Source organism: Bos indicus, chromosome 12, assembly GCF_029378745.1.
Source record: "Bos indicus isolate NIAB-ARS_2022 breed Sahiwal x Tharparkar chromosome 12, NIAB-ARS_B.indTharparkar_mat_pri_1.0, whole genome shotgun sequence".
Lineage (NCBI taxonomy): Eukaryota > Metazoa > Chordata > Mammalia > Artiodactyla > Bovidae > Bos > Bos indicus.
In genome coordinates, this window is record NC_091771.1 from 20,378,636 (window position 1) to 20,401,103 (window position 22,468).

Here is a 22,468-nt window from a genome sequence, read left to right on the forward strand (position 1 = left end):
CAAAGTCGACCTCTCCAGCTTGCCCTTCTTTGCTCACTGCAGCCAGTTTATAAAAGTAGCCAACAAGTTTTCATTTTCCATCTGTCCCCCCAGAAAACTCAACCGACTGATGTCATGTACCAAGGATTCCACAAGCCCCTGGCAACTGCAGCCTCTTAGGGGAGGTGGCGAGATGACCCAGGACTGCTAGAAGCACCTGCTTCCTCTCAGGGCCACTGAGCTCTGACCCAGATGGGCTTACCTGATAGGAGTGCGCCAGGTAGCTGTGGAGGGCATCTAGGTTTTCAATAAACTCTGTGAGGTTTCCTCCCAGTGTCCGTAACATTCGGTCATAGCCAGACATTTTGCAGAATTTAAAGAAGTATTCCCCAAAGAGTTTCAGAATGGCTTCCATGGAGACCCCTGTGGAACCCAAAATACAAGCCCCAGCCAGGTGAAATACTAAATTGCACGCGTGTCTTTTCCAAAGGTGATGAGCCCCTGGGAAGAGAACTTTTGAAAAGTTCATGGACACATGTGGAATTGTTCCTTCCTCTTTCCTCCTTCCACCCCTCCTTTCCTGCTATTAATAAATCTAGCTTGTTCAAGGTGAGAAAAAAACAGCTATGTTGTGGGCCCCCTAGGCTGAAGCTCTGAGCAGGTGCATCCTGTCACCTGCTGGGAAAACAACCCCAGAGGCCTCCCCATCCTGAGGACCTCTGTCAGGAGGGCTGGGCTGTTTGCAAGTTGGGTCTTAAAGTGGTAGTGTGCTCGGGGCTGGTGCACTGGGATGACCCAGAGGGAGGGGATGGGGAGGGAGGTGGGAACGGGGCTCAGGATGGGGAACACATGTACACCTGTGGCGGATTCAAGTCAATGTATGGCAAAACCACTACAATATTGTAAAGTAGTTAGCCTCCAATTAAAATAAATAAATCTATATATTTTTTAAAAGTTAAAAAAAAAGTGGCAGTGGCAGCCTTGGACAGAAACACTGTCTGCTTGGCTCTCAGGTTCTATAAAGATACAAAAATCCATGAAGTTGCTGTTCCAGACACTGGTTATTCTGTTTCAGGCCATCCCACTCTGTTCATAGGAAAGGACCTCTGACTGTTTCTTGAGCAAGCATCTAGGGTTTGGGTGTGGTCTTTCCCATCCCTGCTGAGCTTGGAGCTTTCTCTAGGATTGTAGTTGAGAATGCTTGTCAAGGAGAAGACAAAGGTCACTTTTCAAAACCAACCCCTGCGTTGTGTAGTTAAACAGTTTCCCTTCAGTGAATTTAGGATTCCCCGAGTTTTCTAAGTCATGGGACATCAGGAATATGTAGGAAATGACAAGAAAATGTAAGAAACAACTAAACACAAGTCGTAGATGCCTTAGCGTATTTTTTGACAGTGTATAGGAGAGTCTAAAACATGCTTAGTATTCTGTCTTCTGTGTAGCAAATAAGGGGCAATAAGGAAATACGCATCTATCTGCTTATTTGTGCAAAGATAAACACCAGAAACTACTGAGATTGGTTCCCTATAGCTGCTGCTGCTGCTGCTAAGTCACTTCAGTCGTGTCCGACTCTGTGTGACCCCATAGACGGAAGCCCACCAGGCTCCCCCGTCCCTGGGATTCTCCAGGCAAGAACACTGGAGTGGGTTGCCATTTCCTTCTCCAATGCATGAAAGTGAAAAGTGAAAGGGAGGTCGCTCAGTCATGTCCGACCCTCAGCAACCCCATGGACTGCAGCCCTCCAGGCTCCTCCATCCCCAAACTTTTAGGCACCAGGGACCAGTTTCATAGAAGACAATGTTTCTGCAGACCAGGAAGGAGGGGGATGATTTCAGGTTTGTTCAAGCACATTTGAAAAGACCCTGATGCTGGGAAAGATTGAAGGCAGGAGGAGAAGGGGAAAACAGAGGATGAGATGGTGGATGGCATCACCAACTCGATGGACATGGGTTTGGGTGGACTCTGGGAGTTGGTGAGGGACAGGGAAGCCTGGCTTGCTCCGGTTCATGGGGTTGCAAAGAGTCGGACATGGCTGAGTGACTGAACTGAACTAGCACATTTATTGTGCACTTTGTTTCTGTTACTATTACATCAGCTCCACCTCAGATCATCCGGGATTAGATCCCAGAGGCTGGGGATCCCTGACTTACAGGGTGCTGGGAATGGGTGGAAATAGAACAATCGTTGAGTGTGCGTGCATAGGGAGGGGCACTTCTCTGAGCAAAATTTTTGCACAGTTCTGGTTTGGGGCATCATGTTAATGATTCTTACACTTGAAGAAATAAATAAGGATAGAGAAAACTCTAAGTTGGAATACAAACAGAAACAAATGAACAAAACAGCATTTCAACAGAATAGTTCTGAAGAACCTAATAACCCAGGGAGCAACCAAATAGCCCCGGCAGCAAAAAAATATTGAACTCTGAACATAGGATTTCGACTCTGTCCTTTAGGTTAAAGACAAACGAACTTTAAATAAATATTTGACTATAGTGAGTAGGCTTCCTTCCCACAGCAATGTGAGTCAGCAAATCTGAAATGACTTTCTGAATGCCCAAGGATTAAACCTATAAGTAAATATGTGGGAAATGATGGGAACCAGGTTTCTCTTTCTACGAGAAAGAAGAGTAGAAGGAAGCCTGTGGTGTAGATCAGGAAAGCTACCTAAGAAGACCACAGAACCCATCCCAGCTTCAGATAGATATAGAGAATTTGAGCATTAGAATAACAAAAATATAAGATTATAGCCTATTAAAAAAAATAAGAGTAAAGAGTTCACACTGGTATAGATAGGGAAAATTCTTCCTGATAGTAGAAATTCAACTAATTAATTAAAAGGAATGATATGCTTAGGAAAAAAAATCACCATTTGACAGCATTATAAGGATTGATTCAAATAAGAATCACCAGTGAATACTAAAATTAGGGAAGGGAGAGTTTAAGAAGCAACAAGATATAGACATAGTCTGAAAGTATCTCTCACAAGATACTAATTTCAAAGGGGGAAAAATAATCACTTTACAGCAGAGAAACGTGGCAGATTCCATGTAAACCAAGCAATCAAATTAGCACCACTAAGGGGACAAATAGGCATAAGATGTCTCCTGTGATGAACTGGGAAGGCCAAAGCATAACCCTCTGGTCTTCCTGCCAAGAAAGTGTAGCCTGAACTGAATCACGAGAAGACAGCAGATAATCCTGAGCTGAGGGGCATGCTACAACATAGCTGGCCAAGGGGACTTCCCTGGCAGTCCTGTGGTTAAGATCTTGCCTTCCAGTGCAGGTGTGCCTGTTCAATCCCCGGTCAGGGAACTAACTCCCGCATGCCTCGTGGCCAAAAACAGAACAAAAAAAAAAAACTCAAAAAACAGAAGCAATATTGTAACAAAATCAAAAAAGACTTTTAAAAAAACGGTCTACATAAAAAAATTTTAAAAAATAGCTGACTAGAACTTTCTGAAGATGTCAACGTTATAAAACACAAAGACTCAGGGACTGTTCCAAACTACAAAAGTCACAGAAATGTGACAACCAACTTGATCCAGGGTGTTCTTTTGTCCTACAGGACATTACTGGGAAAGCTGAGAAAATCTCAATCAAGTCTGTAGTTTAGACAATAGCACCATAGCAGCATTCATTTCCTGAACTGAACTGGTTACATAAGAGCACTTTTGGAGTAAAGAGACATCATTTTCTTAACATACCAACGATTCAGGAAAAAAATATAGATATAGAGAGAAGGATAGAGCCAACGTGGTAAAATGTTAACATTTTGGGAATATGGATGAACAGCGTACGGCAATTCTTTGTACTATTCTTACAATCCTTCTGTGAGTTTGAAATCACGTCAAAGTAAAAAGGTTTCACTGATTGTCCTGAAAAAACCTTAGGAAATCTAACATCAGAAGACCACAGTTCTCCACCACCAGCTGAGGTACAGCTGGCTCCCGGGTCTCTGGAACATTCAGAATTTTGCTAGGTAGAATCAGGGCATTATGATTATGCCTTAAAATGCCTTTATCTTGTTAGAGATTCATACTGAAATATTTACGGGTACAATTACGGGAAACCTGAGATTTGCTTGAAGATTTTCCAGCAAAAACAAAACCAGAAATAAAGGTGGAAGAACCACAGAGAAGAAACGAGATTGGCAAAACATGAATACTGATTGAAGCTGGGTGAAGGGGATGTGGGCTTCGGTGTGCAAGTCTCTTGATTTGTGTGTGTGGGTATGAAAAATTCTATTAAAAAGTGTTTTGTTTTGTTTTTTTTTAAATAGAAGGGTTCTTTGATGGCAGGAAAATAACAGTCACTGAGTGTCTGTGCTTGGCTTCCCAGGAGAGAGAGAGCTGTAGGGCCTTCTGGGAAGCTTTTCAGTTGGAATGATGTATAAGCTCAAACTTTCTGACTTAACAAGCTTGGCTCTTCAGCATCACCAGGAAATGTTTACTGCTTGCTGGGCGACAGCTCAAGGGACTGGAAAAAGCAGAGGTAGCTGAGCAGGGCGGGTGGTGGGAGGGGACACCTGCTAAGGCCCAGCGGGGCCCCAGAGCCGCTGCCACCTGCCCTGGGCCTTCTCTGGCAAAGGGCCCTCTCCAGGCTGCCCTGCCCACAGCCTCTGCCCGCCTCCCGTCACCCAGAAACAAGTGACAAGAGCTGCTCCTCATGGGGACCCACCCGAGGCACCCAGAAAAGCACGTGCTCTTCCACAAGACAGGGGAGGGACGGCCACGCATTTTTGAGATTTTTCCTTTGTAAACGGGTCTTTTCCCCCTCAAAGCTTGGGTATCCAAAGGAATAAGCTTCAGATACCTGGAAAGAACCATTCTTTTAGAGCACCCTTCTTCTCAACAATATTACTTCAACCAGGCATGAGATGACAGATGGGAAAATCTTCTGTGAGGAGGCAGAGGCCTTTAAGAAAGGGAGAAGGGGACTGCCCTGCTGGTCCAGGTGGTTATGACTCCAACGGGTGGGGCACAGGTTTCCATCCCTGGTGGGGGGACTAAGATCTCACATGCCACAAACCAAAAAATAGAAGGCAAAAAAGAAAAAAAGGAACAGCTCTCCATGTTGGTACCATAGGTTATAAGGAGGAAAAGTGAAAGTGTTAGTCACTCAATCATGTCCCACTCTTTGCAACCCCATGGACTGTAGCCCACCAGGCTCCTCTGTCCATGGGGATTCTCCAGGCAACAATAGTGGAGTGGGTTGCCATGCCCTCCTCCAGGAGATCTTCCCAACCCAGAGATCAAACCCTAGTCTCCTGCTTTCAGGCAGATCCTTTACTGTCTGAGCCAGCAGGGAAGCTCCACAAGGAGGAAACAGATTCTCAGTTGCGGGGGTTGATTCCTGGTATAGCAATATGTTTATCAGGTAGTAGAAAAAAAAAAAAGAACTGGGAAATGGATGCAGGCAGCTCCGGTGGGAGACCATCTACAGCCAAGGTGCCGCGTCGCTCACACCTGGTGTGAGCTGCCTGCTTCCTGGTGAGCTTTGGAGCATAGAAGTCTGCCCAGCAAGGGGTCTACTGGTTGGGCTCAGGAGGGAGGTGCCTGCTTTGCTGAGTGGAGGGCACTTGGCTCACATGATCGAACTTCATCTTTCGGATAACCACCCGATGTAGGTGCTGTAGGTGCCAGCAATGTTTACCGACGAGGAATTTGCCCCTTGTTACCCTGTTAGGGATGATGCAGCCAGGGAGCGCACCCAGGGCTGACCAGTTCCAAAGACCTTGCCAGGAACGCGCCTGGTGGTCCAGCGGTTAAGACTCGGCGCTCTCAATGCAGGAGCCCGGGTTCCATCCCAGGTCAGGGAACTAGATCCCACATGTCACAACTGAGACCCAGCACAACCAAATAAATAAAAATAGATATTGTTAAAAAAAAAAAAAAGCAAGCAATCTCGTGCCCACCCTGTCCACTGCTCCTCCCGCCCATGGGCTGCAGTGCTGGCCTGGGCGTCAGGACACCTGAGTTGTATCTGCATTTTTGGTTGGTTGCAGGATCTGGGCTGTTTATTCCACCTGAGAGAGTCACAGTAAAGATCAAATGATAAGGCCTGATTTCAGGACCTTGTAAAATGTTATGTTGTTCCTCTTTTTAAAGAGCTAGGTGCAGAGAAGGCTTGCTGGCACTTGCTGATGGCTAACTGTTGAAATGCGTTTTACTGCTGGTTTCTTAGCGGGCGAAGTCTAGACGGGCACAGCTGTGCCAAATGGCTGTGGTGTGTTGTTTTGAATTTTGTCACTTCAGATCACTAATAACCCACTTACACGCTAAGTAGGCGCTTATTCATACACAGAGCAATTCTTATGCAAGGCTCAACCTGCCATCTGGTGCCTCCCTGAATTATGCTAATTAGAAAGCGCAGAGCTATGCAGTGGCAGAGTGGCCTGGAAAAGTCCCAACAATTGCTTAAAGGTAGAGAAATGGCATTCTGGAGCCCGTGTGGAAGGCAAAGTACTAACTAGCACTTCGTAACCGAGCATGCGCTTATCCTTTGTCTAAGGAAAGAGTTTGTCTCCATTGACCATTGTCTTTTGTTAAACAATGAAATGCCCTTCCTGCAGACTTCTCTCCTCCATCAGGGCCTTGCTCTCTCTGATTTATGGAAGATAGACAGACAGACAGACAGCCAAGACATTCACCCAGATCTATCTGATTCCAAAGGCTTTTCTAAAGACCTTGTACCCACCCAATAGGTGGGTACTATTTATATACACCTATGGTGGGTGTGTGCATGCACATTCAGTCATGTCTGACTCCTTGTGACCCCATGAGCTCCTCTGTCAATGGAATTTTCCAGGCAAGAATACTGGAGGGGGTTGCCATTTCCTTCACCAGGGGATCTAACCCGTGTCTCTTGCATCTCCTGCACTGGCAGGCAGGTTCTTTACCAGCTGACCCACTGGAAGCCCCAATATCTGAATCTATATTGGTATATTGATAGCTATACCGATACTGTACAGGAGACAGGAATCAAGACCATCCCCAAGATAAAGAAATGCAAAAAAGCAAAATGGATGTCTGAGGAGGCCTTACAAATAGCTGTGAAAAGAAGGGAAGTGAAAAGCAAAGGAGAAAAGGAAAGATATACCCATGTGAATGCAGAGTTTCAAAGAATAGCAAGGAGAGATAAGAAAGCCTTCCTCAGCAATCAGTGCAAAGAAATAGAGGAAAACAACAGAATGGGAAAGACTAGAGATCTCTTCAAAAAAATGAGAGATACCAAGGGAACATTTCATGCAAAGATGGGCTCAATAAAGGACAGAAATGGTATGGACCTAACAGAAGCAGAAGATATTAAGAAGAGGTGGCAAGAATACACAGAAGAACTGTACAAAAAAGATCTTCACAACCCAGATAATCACAATGGCGTGATCACTCACACTCACCTAGAGCCAGACATCCTGGAATGTGAAGTCAAGTGGGCCTTAGAAAGCATCACTACAAACAAAGCTAGTGGAGGTGATGGAATTCCAGTTGAGCTATTTCAAATCCTGAAAGATGATGCTGTGAAAGTGCTGCACTCAATATGCCAATAATTTTGGGAAACTAACCAGTGGCGACAGGACTGGAAAAGGTCAGTTTTCATTCCAAACCCAAAGAAAGGCAATGCCAAAGAATGCTCAAACTACCACACAATTGCACTCATCTCACACACTTTACTAAAGTAATGGTCAAAATTCTCCAAGCTAGGCTTCAGCAATACGTGAACCGTGAACTTCCAGATGTTCAAGCTGGTTTTAGAAAAGGCAGAGGAACCAGAGATCAAATAGCCAACATCCGCTGGATCATCGAAAAAGCAAGAGAGTTCCAGAAAAACATCTATTTCTGCTTTATTGACTATGCCAAAGCTTTTGTGTTGATCACAATAAACTGTAGAAAATTCTGAAAGAGATGGGAATACCAGACCACCTGACCTGCCTCATGAAAAACCTGTATGCAGGTCAGGAAGCAACAGTTAGAACTGGACATGGAACAACAGACTGGTTCCAAATAGGAAAAGGAGTACGTCAAGGCTGTATATTGTCACTCTGCTTATTTAACTTATATGCAGAGTAAATCATGAGAAATACTAGGCTGGAGGAAGCACAAGCTGGAATCAAGATTGCCAGGAGAAATATCAGTAACCTCAGATATGCAGATGACACCACCCTTATGGCAGAAAGTGAAGAAGAACTAAAGAGCCTCTTGATGAAAGTGAAAGAGGAGAGTGAAAAAGTTGGCTTAAATCTCAACTTCAGAAAATTAAGATCATGTCATCCGGTCCCATCACTTCATGGCAAATATGTGGGGAAACAGTGGGAACAGTGGCTGACTTTATTTTGGGGGGCTCCAAAATCACTGCAGATGGTGATTGCAGCCATGAAATTAAAAAACGCTTACTCCTGGGAAGGAAAGTTATGACCAACCTAGACAGCATATTAAAAAGCAGAGACATTACTTTGCCAACAAAGGTACATCTAGTCAAGGCTATGGTTTTTCCAGTAGTCGTGTATGGATGTGAGAGTTGGACTACAAAGAAAGCTGAGCACCAAAGAATTGATGCTTTTGAACTGTGGTTTTGGAGAAGACTCTTGAGAGTCCCTTGGACTACAAGGAGATCCAACCAGTCCATCCCAAAGGAGATCAGTCCTGGAATTTCTTTGGAAGGAATGATGCTAAAGCTGAAACTCCAGTACTTTGGCCACCTCATGCCAAGAGTTGACTCATTGGAAAAGACTGATGCTGGGAAAGATTGAAGGCAGGAGGAGAAGGGGACGACAGAGGATGAGATGGTTGGATGGCATCCAACTCGATGGACAGGGGTTTGGGTGAACTGCAGGAGTTGGTGATGGACAGGGAGGCCTGGCGTGCTGCGTTTCATGGGGTCGCAAAGAGTCGGACACAACTGAACAACTAAATTGAGAACTGGAACAGATATATATATACCTATAGATCAATAAATAGACGTGAAGAGATAGAAGCCACACGGTCTGTGCTTCCCAGGGTCATCCTGATTCCAAGTCTCATGCATGTGCTTACTCAATTTTGAATCCCAACCTTTTATTTGAAAAATGCACTCACCATACCTATACACCCTTTCAGGGATAGGCCGACAGATGTTACTGTGATAAAGAAGAGGAAAATACCCTTCTGATTTTCAAAGCTAGATGGAGAGAAATCACAGCGCTAGACTTTGGCCTTTGGTAGGAAGGCAACGTGAGTCAGCCTACACGTTGGTCTATACACTTGTTGCTGCCTCTAAACGCCTTGGCTGGTTTGGAAGTGTGAGTGCACTGGGGCAGGCCTGTGATGGGATCTCTCTGCTAAAAGTACTGCTACACCACAGTGGCATCCACAACCATACACAGTCACCAAAACAGCCTGGGTGTGATGTTAGAGGTATGCAGTAGTTCTTTCTGGACACATAAATACTAATTAGAATTCCTGTACTGGTCTGCTAGGACTGCCTAAGCAACGTACTGTAGCTGTTTTAGAGCTGCACAGACATTTATTTTTCTCAGTTCTGGAGGTTAGAAATTCAAAATCAAGGTGCCAGTATGGCAGGTCCTAGTGAGAGCTCTCCTCCTGGCTTATCCCTCTCTACATTATGTGTGTGTGGTGGGGAAAGACAGAGACAGACAGACAGGCAAGAGACAGAAAACAAGCTCTTCAGTGTCTCTTCCTATCAGGACATTAATCCCAGCATAAGGATCCCACCCTCATAACCTCATCTAAATTATCTCCCCAGAGGCCCCCTCTCCAAGTCCATCACATGGGGGTTTGGATTTCAACATAGGAACTAGAGAGTGGACACAATTCAGTCCACAGAAGTTCTCAATTTAAAAGAGATTTTCAAAATCTTGAAAAATAGCTGTTTCTTACAGCTCCACTCTCCAGATCATGAGATGACCAAACTTTTCCTGGAAAGGGCAAAGAGTCAATAGTTTCTGTTTCGCAGGTCATGTGGTCTGTGGGGTAGTACGTGTTTGAATAAGAGGGGATCTACCTGTGAGCTTTGATATTTAACATCGTAAGTGAAAGTGAAGGTTGCTCAGGCATGTCTGACTCTTTGCAACCCCATGGACTATATAGTCCATGGAATTCTCCAGGCCAGAATCCTGGAGTGGGTAGCCTTTCCCTTCTCCAGGGGATCTTCCCAACCCAGGGATTGAACCCAGGTCTCCCACATTGCAGGTGGATTCTTTACCAGCTGAACCACAAGGCAAGCCCAAGAATACTGGAGTGGGTAGCCTATCCCTTCTACATCTCTACATCTTCTCTAACATCGTAAACACATATGTAAAAGACCTAAGAAGTCATGGTTAAGGAGATAACCCCCCCAGCCCCCGCCCCAGATCTCTTGGGCAGGTGTGCTAAACAAGAAGACGGAGAGGCGGTACCCAGGGCGGGTGTGCGGCTGTTCAGGAGCGGAGTTGAATCTGGCAGCCGGATCTCTGGGCTCCCAGCCCAGGGGGCGGCCCAGAGCCCTGTAAAGAGCCCTCGCCCTGGGGTCAGACTCCCGCAGGAAATCCTCACCCCACCTGCCTCTCGACAGCCTAAGCCTCACACAAACCCCCACCCCACCCCCGGGATCAGCTGTATGATGACAGAGGGTTCTGGGAGCCCACTCCCCGCAACAGGCAGGACAGGGTAGGAGTTGGGTGTGGACCAGGAGGTACTGGGCCAGCTTTTCTCTAGGAAGTCTCCCTGTGAGCCCCTTTAGAAAAAGGAGAGGGTGGGGGGTCGCTCCACCAGCAGGAGGCTGCAGGAGCCCTGCCTGCTGGCCGCCCACATCCTCTGTCACAGGGTCACTGCCCAGGGAGGTGGGGCACTGGCTTGGGAAGCTGTCTGGAGATGGTGCTCCCTGGAGCCCAAATTCAAGGAGCCTAAGGATCAACCGCACAGTTTACTCCCTGCACCTTATTTTCAGCCTCAGAAACAACCTTATCGAGTTCTATCAGGAAGTGCAGGTGACAAGTGACTAGGAGCTAACAGACATCTGGCTGGACTAGTTGGTGCCCCGAATTCTTCCTCCTTCCCATCACCATCGTCCCCCGAGTTCTCACTGGCACCCCTGGCCCCTGCTTGGCTCAGACAAACAGCCTGATGAACCAGAGGAGGCAGCCCCTTGGCTGGGGTGGGTCTGCTCGTCACACACGTCAGCTCCCTAAACCTCAACGGGTCCCCTTCAGGCTCTGCAGACACTCCGGGCTTCTCCCAGGTGCAATGCCCAGAAGGGTTTTCTGCATCCAGGAGTTGACCAGGGACAGGAGAAGGGACGCAGATGTCAATCACATTGCTATGTGAAAATCCAGGGGAAAGCCTTCTTTTCTACTGGATCCAGGTGCGTGAGGTTAGGGCTGGCACATTTGTTTTCTTTTTTTTTGATCAGAGAATTCATCTTAGATTCAAAGGAAGGGGAAATAAACACAGCACCTCATCTGACACAGGCACTTACACATTCCTGTCGCATTCTAGAGCAGCCCCTTGTCCCTGTGGGTTGAGTGGCTGCCCTGGTGTGTTCCTGAGCATTCCTGCTAGGCTGGTTATGCTGATGTTCAGTTCAGTCACTCAGTTGTGTCCGACTCTTTTCGACCCCATGGACTGCAGCATGCCAGGCCTCCTTGTCCATCACTAACTCCTGAAACTTATTCAGACTCATGTCCATTGAGTCGGTGATGCCATCCAATCATCTCATCCTCTATTGTCCCCTTCTTCTCCCGCCATCAATCTTTCCTAGCATGAGGGCCTTTTCAAATGAGTCAGTTCTTCCCATCAGGTGGCCAAAGTATCTGGAGTTTCAGCTTCAGCATCAGTCCTTCCTGGCCTTAATCTATAACCGTCTCAGAAAGAGGTCCCCAGGATGGTAGATCTGTTGGCTGGGCCCTCAGAGGTATCGTGAAACCATTCCTGCCTCCTGACCCTCTGGGGGTTGCATGGGAATAGGCCTGAAGGCCCTGAGCTCCTGCCTCATCCACATTCCCAACACATCTGCCCCAGGGTCTTAGGTGCCAGGCAACAATCCTGATGCTGCCATGTCCACTTGCAATAATTCCTAAATGCCATCCCAGCATGACCCAAAGCTATGCTGCCTGTGAGGATGGGTAAGGGAAACTTAACTTGGACTGAAAGAAGGGTGTTATCAAAGAGGCTGGAAGTGCTGGAGGGCTTCCTCGCCTCCCTGCTGGCAAGCCCTCTAGAGCTCGGGGCCGGAGAGGCCACCTGCCCCTCCTTTCTCTCCAGGCCCTGGCTCACTGTATGCTCCAAGCTGGGGAGAAGGAAGGAGAAAGGAAAGGAGGGTGGACTGGGTTGAACAGTGTCCCTATCAAAATCTAGGTCCACCAGAAACCAAAGAAGGCCCTATTTGGACTTACCGAGAACCTTGCAGGCCTCTTGAATGAGCTTAATGGTGATGACGTCATCATACACCGTGTAAGTCATGAAGGCGTCTTGCACGTCTGCAGAAGCTCTGAAAGATAAATCACAGCGCCATGGAAACCCAGCGACTGGAGTTCTGCCCCAGGAATACATCCATCGACCTGGCAAGATGCAGCAAGAACATTCCCGATTGTAAGGAATGGGAAGTATTGGTGTGTTTGTGTCTCAGCTCTCCAGTGACACTTTCCCTGGGCCCTGGTCTGAGCCAAGAGCTCCCTTCTTGAGCAGAAGGTAGCTCCCTTCACAGTAGGTGATGTGTTTCCCCAACTTCTGTCAAGAACATTGGTCTTACCCTCTGGCCTGGGCTGCTAGATCATGATTTATTGTGAACTATCTTTGTGTGCTCACACTAAGTCACTTCAGTCATGTCCACCTCTTCATAATCCCATGGACTGAAGCCCATGAGGCTTCTCTGTCCATGGAATTCTCCAGGCAAGAATACTGGAGTGGGTTGCTATGCCCTCCACCATGGGATGTTCCCAACCGAGGGATTGAACCTGTGTCTCCTGCATCTTCTGCATCGCAGGTGGATTCTTTACTGCTTAGCCACAGAGAAAGCCCAAGACCTGCAAACGGCATTGTCTTGGCACGTGTTAAGAACCTAATGCATGGTACTGAACTTGGAACTCAGTGGTCATGGTCTTCTGAAGCAGGTTCCAGCTGCTTCAGAATCTCACGGTCTTGCAATGTACTTGGCTGAGTTGTAGGAGTTACTGCTGGACTTGGGTTTTGTAACGTCTGACCAGATCTGGTGAAGAGAGACTGAACCTGGGAGTCAGAAAGCCAACATTCTTGGCTTGGCTCTTGTGTGGATCGCTAAGGTGTAGTTAGCAATTCAGTTAACGTAGGGGGAAGGAGGCAGGTCAGGGAATGCTTCCCTGAGAAAGGGAGGTTTCATCAAAACTGAGGAATGGGTAGGCAAAGAGGAGCACTCTGGACAGAGAGTTTATGCTTTGAGGCAGCAGAGAGCATCTTGAAGATTGGGGTGAGTACAGAACATTTGAGTTTATCCCAGAACACATCACAGAATCTTGGAATTGGGAGAGGTGAGACATTTCCTAATTGTCGAATTTCCCACCCTACACAACTCAGTTTCCTCTTAACAAGAAGCTCACTGCTCTGCAAGCAATACATTGTGTTCAGAGACTGCTATCTCTGATAGAAGGTTCTTTCTTAGGTTGAGCTAAGACCTACGTCTGAGCCTCATTTTGTTGAGCATCTGCTTTTGGATAGAGATTATTTCTAATCACCCCTTGTCCTACTGAGGAAACTGATGCTCAGAGAGGTCAGTGTCTTGCCGGCATCAGCCAGTTGACAAATGAAGGATCTGGGCTCTGAAGCCCACAGAGCTCCTGCATTTTGCTGTTCCCTGCATATGCCTCCTGCATAGTTCTGCCCTTTGGGGAAAGGCAGACTGGGCTAGTCCCACCTCCAGATCCCAAGCCTTCTGTATTTGAAGATCCTTTCTCACTCCTAAATCTTCCAGTTTTTCCTGGGCTGAACCCTCCTTTCTCTTTCTAGAACTCATTCCTCACTGCAAAATGGAGTAATGATCCTTGTCCCACATTTCTGGCGGGAGTATGTGAAAGTGAAAGTCGCTCAGTCGTGTCCGACTCTTTGCGACCCCAGGGACTAGTCCATGGAATTCTCCAGGCCAGAATACTGGAGTGGTTAGCCTTTCCCTTCTCCAGGAGATCTTCCCAACCCAGGGATTGAACCCAGGTCTCCTGCACTGCAGGCAGATTCTTTATTAGCTGCCCACGAGGGAAGCCCCGCAGGAGTATGGATGAGGATAAATAGGATGAGCAAAGGGAAAAGCCTGGGGGCAATGAGAAGCAGCCTCTCCTGTCGCCAGCAGGGGCTGTGACAGTACTGAGAACACAGAGGTGGTCTGGGACATGGTGGCGGTGGGTGGGAGGGGGCGGCCACTGCAGCAGGGAGGCAGGAAACGTCCCAGGCCCACCCCAACACAAAACGAGCTCTGAGGGAAAATCACTTCCTCCCTCTAGGCCTCCATTTCCTTATCTGTAAAGGTGGTGGTGGGTGAAATCAGTGTTCCTCCGCCTTCTTCTCAATCCACGCTCCTCCGCCTCATACACACACTCATTGGAGATTCTGAGACAGCCCGCGGGGCCCTGTCCCCACGGTTGCTCATCACTGAACCAGAAGCTCCCAGTCTCCCTCTGTTGGTGTATTTTCCCTCTTGGGTCCATGTCGGCACAGGGGTCGCTGAGCATCAGTGGATCCAGCTCTTCCAAGAAGCTGCATAAGGGTCCCCCCAGGGCAGATGGGGGTCTGAGCCACCACCTCTCCCTTAAGTGGGGTGCTCTCTGCCCTATGGCCATCACCCTCCATCCCTGCCTGAGTCTGCCAGCCTCTTCTTTCCTGTAGGCTGAGCTCACGGTATCAAAGGTGGATGTGGTTTGTGCATATGTTGCATGTTTGTGGAATGCCAGACATGCCCAGACTGAGAGGGTTATTCGGAGATTCTCAGCCTTGTTTATTGATCCCAGAATCTTGCATCTAACACCTCCCCAGAGTCAGTGCACACTGGCATACAGTCATTCGAACTACTTTAGTGAAACAATATGTTCTCCAAGAATTAAAAAAATAACTAATTGATATCTTGCCAATGAGATGACAAAGCCTCTGGTAAGAAGAAGAAAAGAAGAGAGAAATGGCCATTGGAAAACATGCTGATGAGATTGGGGGTTGGAAACATCAATGAAGTAAGAGGTAGATTACCCTGGCTCAAAAAAATGCCAAGCATGTAGGTGGCCACACGGACACATATTCAGGAGTTCCGACAAGTCAGTATTTACCTAAAACAGTCAGCCATTAAGTGTATGTTTCTCTTTAGTTGGTTCCAGCTAGTGACACCCAAAACATCTGGGCAGGAGACTAGGGCTAGGTCGCCTTTCTACAATAGCTTGGGGAGCAAAATAAGCATAGAGATTCCTGGGCCCTGGAGGTGGGGTCTGGAAATTAATATTTTTTTAACCACTTGTCTCCAATGACTCTCCAGTCTTGGACACCACTGCTCAGTAACACTTTCTAGGATTCAACCTGGCAAGGCAAAGAATTACAAGTTATAGATCTTATGTTGTCCGACATGACTAAACTGATGTAATGGTTTCTAAGAGTTCAGAGTGAGCTGTAAAGCCCACAGGAAAAATAAATAGCACTTTGTAGCAAGTTTCAGGCCAAGAAAATGGGATTGGTTCTAAAGCCTGGGAAACCGTTCCTTCAAGAGTTCCCTTATGGCAGGTGGGGAATTCTTATAACAGATTTGAGTGTCACCATGTGACCCAAGGGCTTCCCTGGTGGCTCAGATGGTAAAGAATCTGTCTGCGATGCAGGAAATCCAGGTTTGATCCCTGGATTGGGAAGATCCCCTGGAGAAGGCAATGGCTACCCATTCCACTATTCTTGCTTGGAGAATTCCATGGACAGAGGAGCCTAAAAGTCAGACATGATTCACTGAGAAAGACTTTCTTGCTTCAACTCTGATTCTCTCAAGCTGTATTCCAGAGAACCCCTGTAGGTCCCTAAGATGCTTTATGGGGCCCATGAAGTCAAAACCACTTTCATAATAAAATGAGGATGTTATTTGCCCTTGTCACTGGTTGGTATTTGTGATGATGGTGCAAAAGCATTGGTGGATAAACTGTTGGTGCCTTAGTTTGAATAATAGTGATATCAGTCTGTACTAAATGGTCACTGTATTCTTCACTGCTATATATTCATGGTTTAAAAAAGGAAAAAAAAAAGGCCAGCTTCACTTCAGATTGTTCTTTGTGATGCAGTAAAAAATGTCAGCTTTATTAAATCTTGGCCCTGAGTCTACCTGTTCTGAACCTTCTCCGTGATGCGGTGGGAAGCACAGGCATGCAGAAAGCACTTTGCTGTATACAGAAGTGTAGGGGGCACCTCAGGGAAAAGCACATCTATGACTGCTTTTGTGAGATGAATTAGCCACTTTTTTCATAGGACGTCATTTCTACTTGAAAGAACCACTGACAGACAAATAACGATTACTCAGACTTGGATATTTGGCAGACATTTTCTTAAAAAAAAAATAAAGAACAAAGTTAGCTTGTCATTTCAAGGGAAGTAACTGACAGAATTTGTTGCTAATGATCAAACTCAAGCTTTCAAGTGAAAATTGGAATTTTGGAAAACTTGCATCTGCTACTGTGAGCTCATTAGCTCCCCAATTCTAAGAGGCTCTGGTGGGATTGTGGTGATATTGACAAATGTGATTTTGATATTGTATAATGTACTGTATCATGTCAACATTCATAAGATCTGCATAACTCAGGGAGCTAGTATTTTTCGAATGACTAGTGCATGACAGCTCAAAATGATGGTAAAAGATTTATTTCAAAGGGTAACACAGGCCACGGAACTTTCACTTAATGGAATATGGAAAAAGTCATTGGTGTTTGGTTTCAAGGTCACTGAAACCAAAGTCATTGGTTTCACACTCAATATTGTAACTGTGGGCTTCTGAGGTGGTGCAGTGGTAAAGAATCCTCCTGCCAATGCAGGAGACACAAGAGACGTGAGTTCCGTCTCTGGGTTGGGAAGATCTCCTGGAAGAGGGCATGGCAACCCACTCCAGTATTCTTGCCTGGAGAATCCCATGGACAGAGGAGCCTGGCGGGCTACAGTCCATGGGGTCACAGAGTCAGACACGACTGAGCACTCATGCACACAGATTGTAACTGATCTTTGAGAGACGACCACTGGTGGAGCTTTGGTGAGGTTTAAATGAATCTCCACAATTATCTAAAAAGAGTATTGAAGTACTTCCTCCTATGTTTTCTTCACATCGCTCAACTCAGATCACAACAGACAGGGTGCAGAGGAGAACATTCAACTGTCTTTCAGCAATTCAAACATGAAATCGATTGCAAAAATCTAAAAAGAGTGACACTTTACTCTTTATTTGAAAAATGCAGTTATTTTTCATAAACATAAATGTTATTTGTGCCGACACATAATAAGCTTATTATTACATTATTAATTTAAGTAAATTAAAATTAATTTGCTATTAATTTTAGATGAATTTATAAGCAGCCATTGGTTTCTCAGTTTAAATTTCCAACATGGTAAATACTAATAAATAAACAAAAGTTCTTGGGGTTTTCGATTGTTTTTAAGAGCAAAAAGGTTACCTAACCCACTGTATAATACATGGAACTCTGCTCAATGTTATGTGGCAGCCTGGATGGAAGGGGAGTTTTGAGGGGAAATGGATACATGTGTATGTATGTCTGAGGACCCTGTACTTTTATAGTACTTAGTGCAATCTGAAAGATTTTCATTTCACTTATTTTTTATGTACTTGTTTACAGCCTGCCACCGCACCCTGGAATACACATTCCCAGAGAACAGAGCCCTCAAATGTTTCCGTCATCACCATTCCCAAGGCTGGGAATTCTAGCTGGCACATACTAAGGACCAAATGAATATTGTTGAGTAAATAAACGTGCCCAAGTCAAACAGCTAGTAAACGATCTAGGCAAAAAATAAAAGTTTATATGACTCCAGGGACCTTACTCTTCTTAATCTATTAGTTGCTTCTCACTGTTAAGTCTTGATAAAGGTTTTAGCCAGGAGGTTATGAAAGAGTGGTTCATAATTAGAAATCTATAAATCTAGGGTATATGAGAGAGCAATAAACAATGGAGACAAAGGAGGGGAAACATCTGTTTCTGATTATTTCATACAAAGTAAAATTTATGTCGTAAAGTCTGGAGACATACTTTGTTTTACCTGACCATTGCTTCTTAAAATTTGTCTAGGAATTGATGGGGTTTTCTTTTTTTGCTTTTAAAAGCACCAGGGAACTTGTTATTTAAATGTAGCCTGAAGGAGATCTTTGCACACAAATAATCTTGCCTTAATTTGCACTTGATGAGTTGAGTTTTCTGCACTACAGTTTTGTTTTTTAATGAGTTATAATATGCAATTTTTGTTGGGGGCTGAGCTTGTTAGATAGACTTTTTGCTTTTGGTTTAAAGATGCCTTTCCAATGCGATCACATAGGTGTCTAGTGTTCAAACACATCCTTTGAGACTTCAAGATTAAAGAGGTGAAATCTAGCAACACAAACTCAGGATACGGCCCCACCTGGTTCTCTGTCCCTGGACACATTCCTCTGATTGCCTGGCACCTTTCCCCACCGCTTGTTCAAATATCTCAGTCACCTTGTCTTCCTGTGGATACCAGGGCAGCCTGCTTGTTTGGGATGCTGTGAGGAGTGCCCTTCTGGTGCAGGAAGAGAAAATTTACCATTTATAGTGAGGTCACACCAAAGGTGGAAACTGGGAAAAGCTTGTATAGCATCTGCTTGCTATACATATGAGAAGCTGGTTTTTTCCCTTCTAGATTTACAGAGATACGTTGAATATCTCAACCAATCAAAGTCCTGATATTTAATAGCTGGTCATGCTATATCTGTTCCATACATAGGGGAAGGCACAAGGCATTCCATAGGGGCTTCCCTGGTGGCTCAGTGGTAAAGAATCCACCTGCCAATGCAGGAGACATGGGTTCAATCCTGATCTGAGCAGATTCCACACGCCTCAGAGCAACTAAGCCTGAGCTCCACAACTACCGAGGCTGTGCTCTGAAGCCCGTGAGCCCTAGAGCCCAGGCTCTTACAAGAAAAGCCGCCGCAATGAGAAGCCTTCACACCGAAACTAGAGAGCAGCCCCTACTTGCTGCAACTAGAGAAAAGCCCGTGCGACAGAGACCACCCAGCACAGGCAAAAATAAAGAATTAACAAATAAAAAGAGGCCTTCTCTCAGTAACACCACTCAGCTGCCTGTCACGGGCAGACAACGCCTTGCTGTTTTATCTCCACTGATGTCTAACTGCTCCGGCTATTCCTGGTTATTTTCAGTTATTTCCAGAACCCTGCCCACTCTCCTAGTCAGGATAGATTCTTCTGGGCCAATCAGTCGAACAAAGGCTCAGACGGTACAAGGTTCACAGTCAAAAATCGATCAACAAAAGCTTGTCCTTCCCTCCCTGTCCCGGGCAGGTCATCGGCGAGTATGGGGGTCCTTTGGGCAGGTCTGGACAATGGGGGTCGGGGAGATCAGTCTGGAGACAGAAGCAGAGGCAACGGAGCCAGGTTTCCTCTGGGCAGAGCAGATACCCTAGAAAAACGTCTGCCTCTTCCAGACAGAAGGCAGCGGCAAAGTGGCGCCTGTGAATGCCAAATATAACCTGACCCCAGCGCAGCACCTGGATTCTGGAGGAGCAATCACACCTCCTGGGCACCTATTATGTACTTTGGGGTACCTTAGGAGACCCTAGAAGACAGGGTCTTCACCTTTTATCATGAGTTTCAGAGAAGTGAAATGGCCTGCCCCAAGCAGCAGAAAGTGAATGTGTTAGTCGCTCAGTCGTGTTCGACTCTTTGGGACATTATGGACTGGAGCCCGCCAGGCTTCTCTGTCCATGGGATTCTCCAGGCATGAATACTGGAGTGAGTTGCCATTCCCTTCTCCAGGGGACCTTCACAACCCAGGAATCGAACCCAGGTCTCCTATATTGTAGGCAGATTCTTCACTATCTGAGCTATCAGGGAAGCAGCAGAGCCAGGACTCAGTCCAGTCCAGCAGGAGGCAAACCCTACCTCCCCTAGTCCTCTCCCCAGCCCACCAAGCACCCGTCTCTGGAGCACAGTGAACATCGGCTTCTATCTCTCAGCTTACATCTGTTCAGTGCTCGCCACTAACCAGGCATTCTTTTTCTAAGTGTCTTGCTTGCATTATCTCATTTAACATGTGAAACAACCCCTCTGAGGTTAGCTACTATTTTTTTTTTTTTTTTTGATGTTGAAACACCCAGGTCAGATCCAAGTACATCTGGACTTCAACTCTAAGCATTGTGGCCTCAGAGCCCCTGCTGAAACTGACCTTGACTTTCTGGGACATGCAGCCACACCCTTGAGAGTGCAAACCCCTCTTCCTCGAGTTGGTTCCTACCCACCCCTCCCGGCAATGTCCACCCGATGTTCTCTGTGCTCACCACCTGTCCTAGGACTGACCGTGCCCTGGCAGGCAAAGGGAGCAGGGCTGTGGCGTGTCTACCCCCGTTGGCGATGGCAGAGCAAATGATACCAGTTTCTGTCTGCCTTGGGCCTTGGGCAGTAGTCCCCATGTCTGAGGTATACAGGCAATTTCTACACACTACAAAACCATCCAGGCAAAATGGCTTATCTGAGTCATTCATCCTCCGGTGTCTTCCACAGAACCAGGCCTTCTACAGGAGCTCAGGAAAACCAAGTTTAAAGAAATGCCCCTTGCTTTTCACTCAGACAGGTCTTCCCTGGTGGCTCAGCCACTAAAGAATCCACCTGTAATGCAGGAGACACAGGTTTGATACCTGGCTCAGGAAGATCCCCTTGAGAAGGGAATGGCTACTGACTCCAGTATTCTTCCCTGGGAAATCCCATGAACAGAGGAGCCTGGTGGCTCAGTCAGACGTGACTGAGCGACTAACGTTTTCACCCAGACTCTCGTTAGGAACCGAAATCCGTGCTGCCAGTCACTCGCCCTTGCTTCAGGCAGTGTGGCCTGTTAGAAAGGGGAGCTTTCACAGTCACAGGTCTGGGTTTGAGCCCCAGTCCTCGTACTTAACCTGGTGACCTTTGGCAAGTTTCCTTCTGGACGAAATGAGACAAAAACCTGCTTTGTAGTGTTCTTATTGGGCTACTAGGATCAATTATGGTAGGGGTCCAGCCCAAAGCGAGGGTTAATCTAAGACTATTCTTTTCCTTCTCCTTTTTACTGAGTTCACCCTTTACAATGTAACAACATTAAAAAAAAAAAATCTTCAAATGTTTCTGTTCCCAAGACAGGTTAGTGTTACAGTCACTCAGTGGAGTCTGACTCTTTGTGACCTCATGTACTCTAGCCCACCAGAATTCTCCAGGCAAGGCAGCTGAAGGGGCCAAAAGGGAGCACTTCAAGCGTCTGACATTTCATCTTGGCTCTGTTGCCCACTTGCTGCGCTGTCTTGGGCAAATCCCCTAACCTCTCTGGGCCTTAATTTTCTCAGCTGTGAAAATGAAGAGATCTGGGCTAGATGATCTCTGCAGCGCCCTCCAGTTCAAGTATTCTCTGATCATAATTACATAAGTGTTCCTCTCGAAATACTTGGAAATGAGTTTTCTTGGCCTATATAGTCCAGAACGCGAATTACCCCAGGGATGCTATGGAAAATGGCTCAGGCAGCCTTTCCCTAACTGAGGGGGTCAGGGCACACGTGTGAGCAGTGTGTGGTCAGAGGGGCTGAGGCTGTGGGGCCCGCCAGGCCCCTCCTCAATTCAGCCTCCTTTTTGCGAGTCTCCTGAATTCTCAGCTCCATCTAATTATTTCCTTTGTAAAATGTGGGTAGGAGTGAGGAAAGTTTGCACTAAGCATTTTCAATGGTTTTTACGTTACAAAAGCAATGAAAAAATATAGGTATTAGGGAAAAAGTCATAAGGCATTTTATCTTTCTAATTCAATTGGTATGAATAATTCGTTATTTTGTTCTTTTTTCATTTGCATCATTTACTCAGTGGTTATATAAATTTTGTCTTGTTTTGGGGAGGCTTTTTGCTTGTTTATTTGTTGTTTGTTGTTTTTACTTACACTGTTGTAAAGTTGCTTCATGATCTTTGCTTCATGATCACAAGTTGCTTCGTGACCTTTGTTATTATCTGAATAATGGTACATGTTTCTTTTGCCATTCCATTTGTTAGTTGGTTTGTTTTTGAACATCTAAAGGATTTTTTTCTTTTATTATTTATAAATGTAAGGCTGTGTTACATATACATGCACACACACGCATATACATGTACATGGGAATCAATTCTCAAGAATAAAATTACTACTTCAAAAGATCTCATTTTCATAGTTTTGGCACATGTTGTCAAACTGCTTTCCCAAAGGATTGCACTAATTTAAAATGCTGTCAGCAATTACCCGGTTTGCTGCATCTTAACCAGAATTGGTTATTATCATTTAAAATTTTTGGCGATTTAATAGGCAGA

At 46.0% G+C, this 22,468-nt stretch overlaps 1 protein-coding gene across 1 annotated transcript in view; it reads right to left on the bottom strand.

Moving 5' to 3' along the window:
* Positions 1-22,468, bottom strand: part of LOC109566993 (guanylate cyclase soluble subunit beta-2-like) — a 61,170-nt gene that overhangs the window by 33,165 nt on the left and 5,537 nt on the right. The window contains exons 3-4 of the mRNA XM_019971729.2: positions 12,344-12,438; positions 242-402 (exon numbers count right to left, since the gene is read on the bottom strand). Of these exons, the coding sequence (XP_019827288.2) occupies positions 242-402; positions 12,344-12,438 (256 nt within the window). The remainder of the gene's footprint in view (positions 1-241; positions 403-12,343; positions 12,439-22,468) is intronic.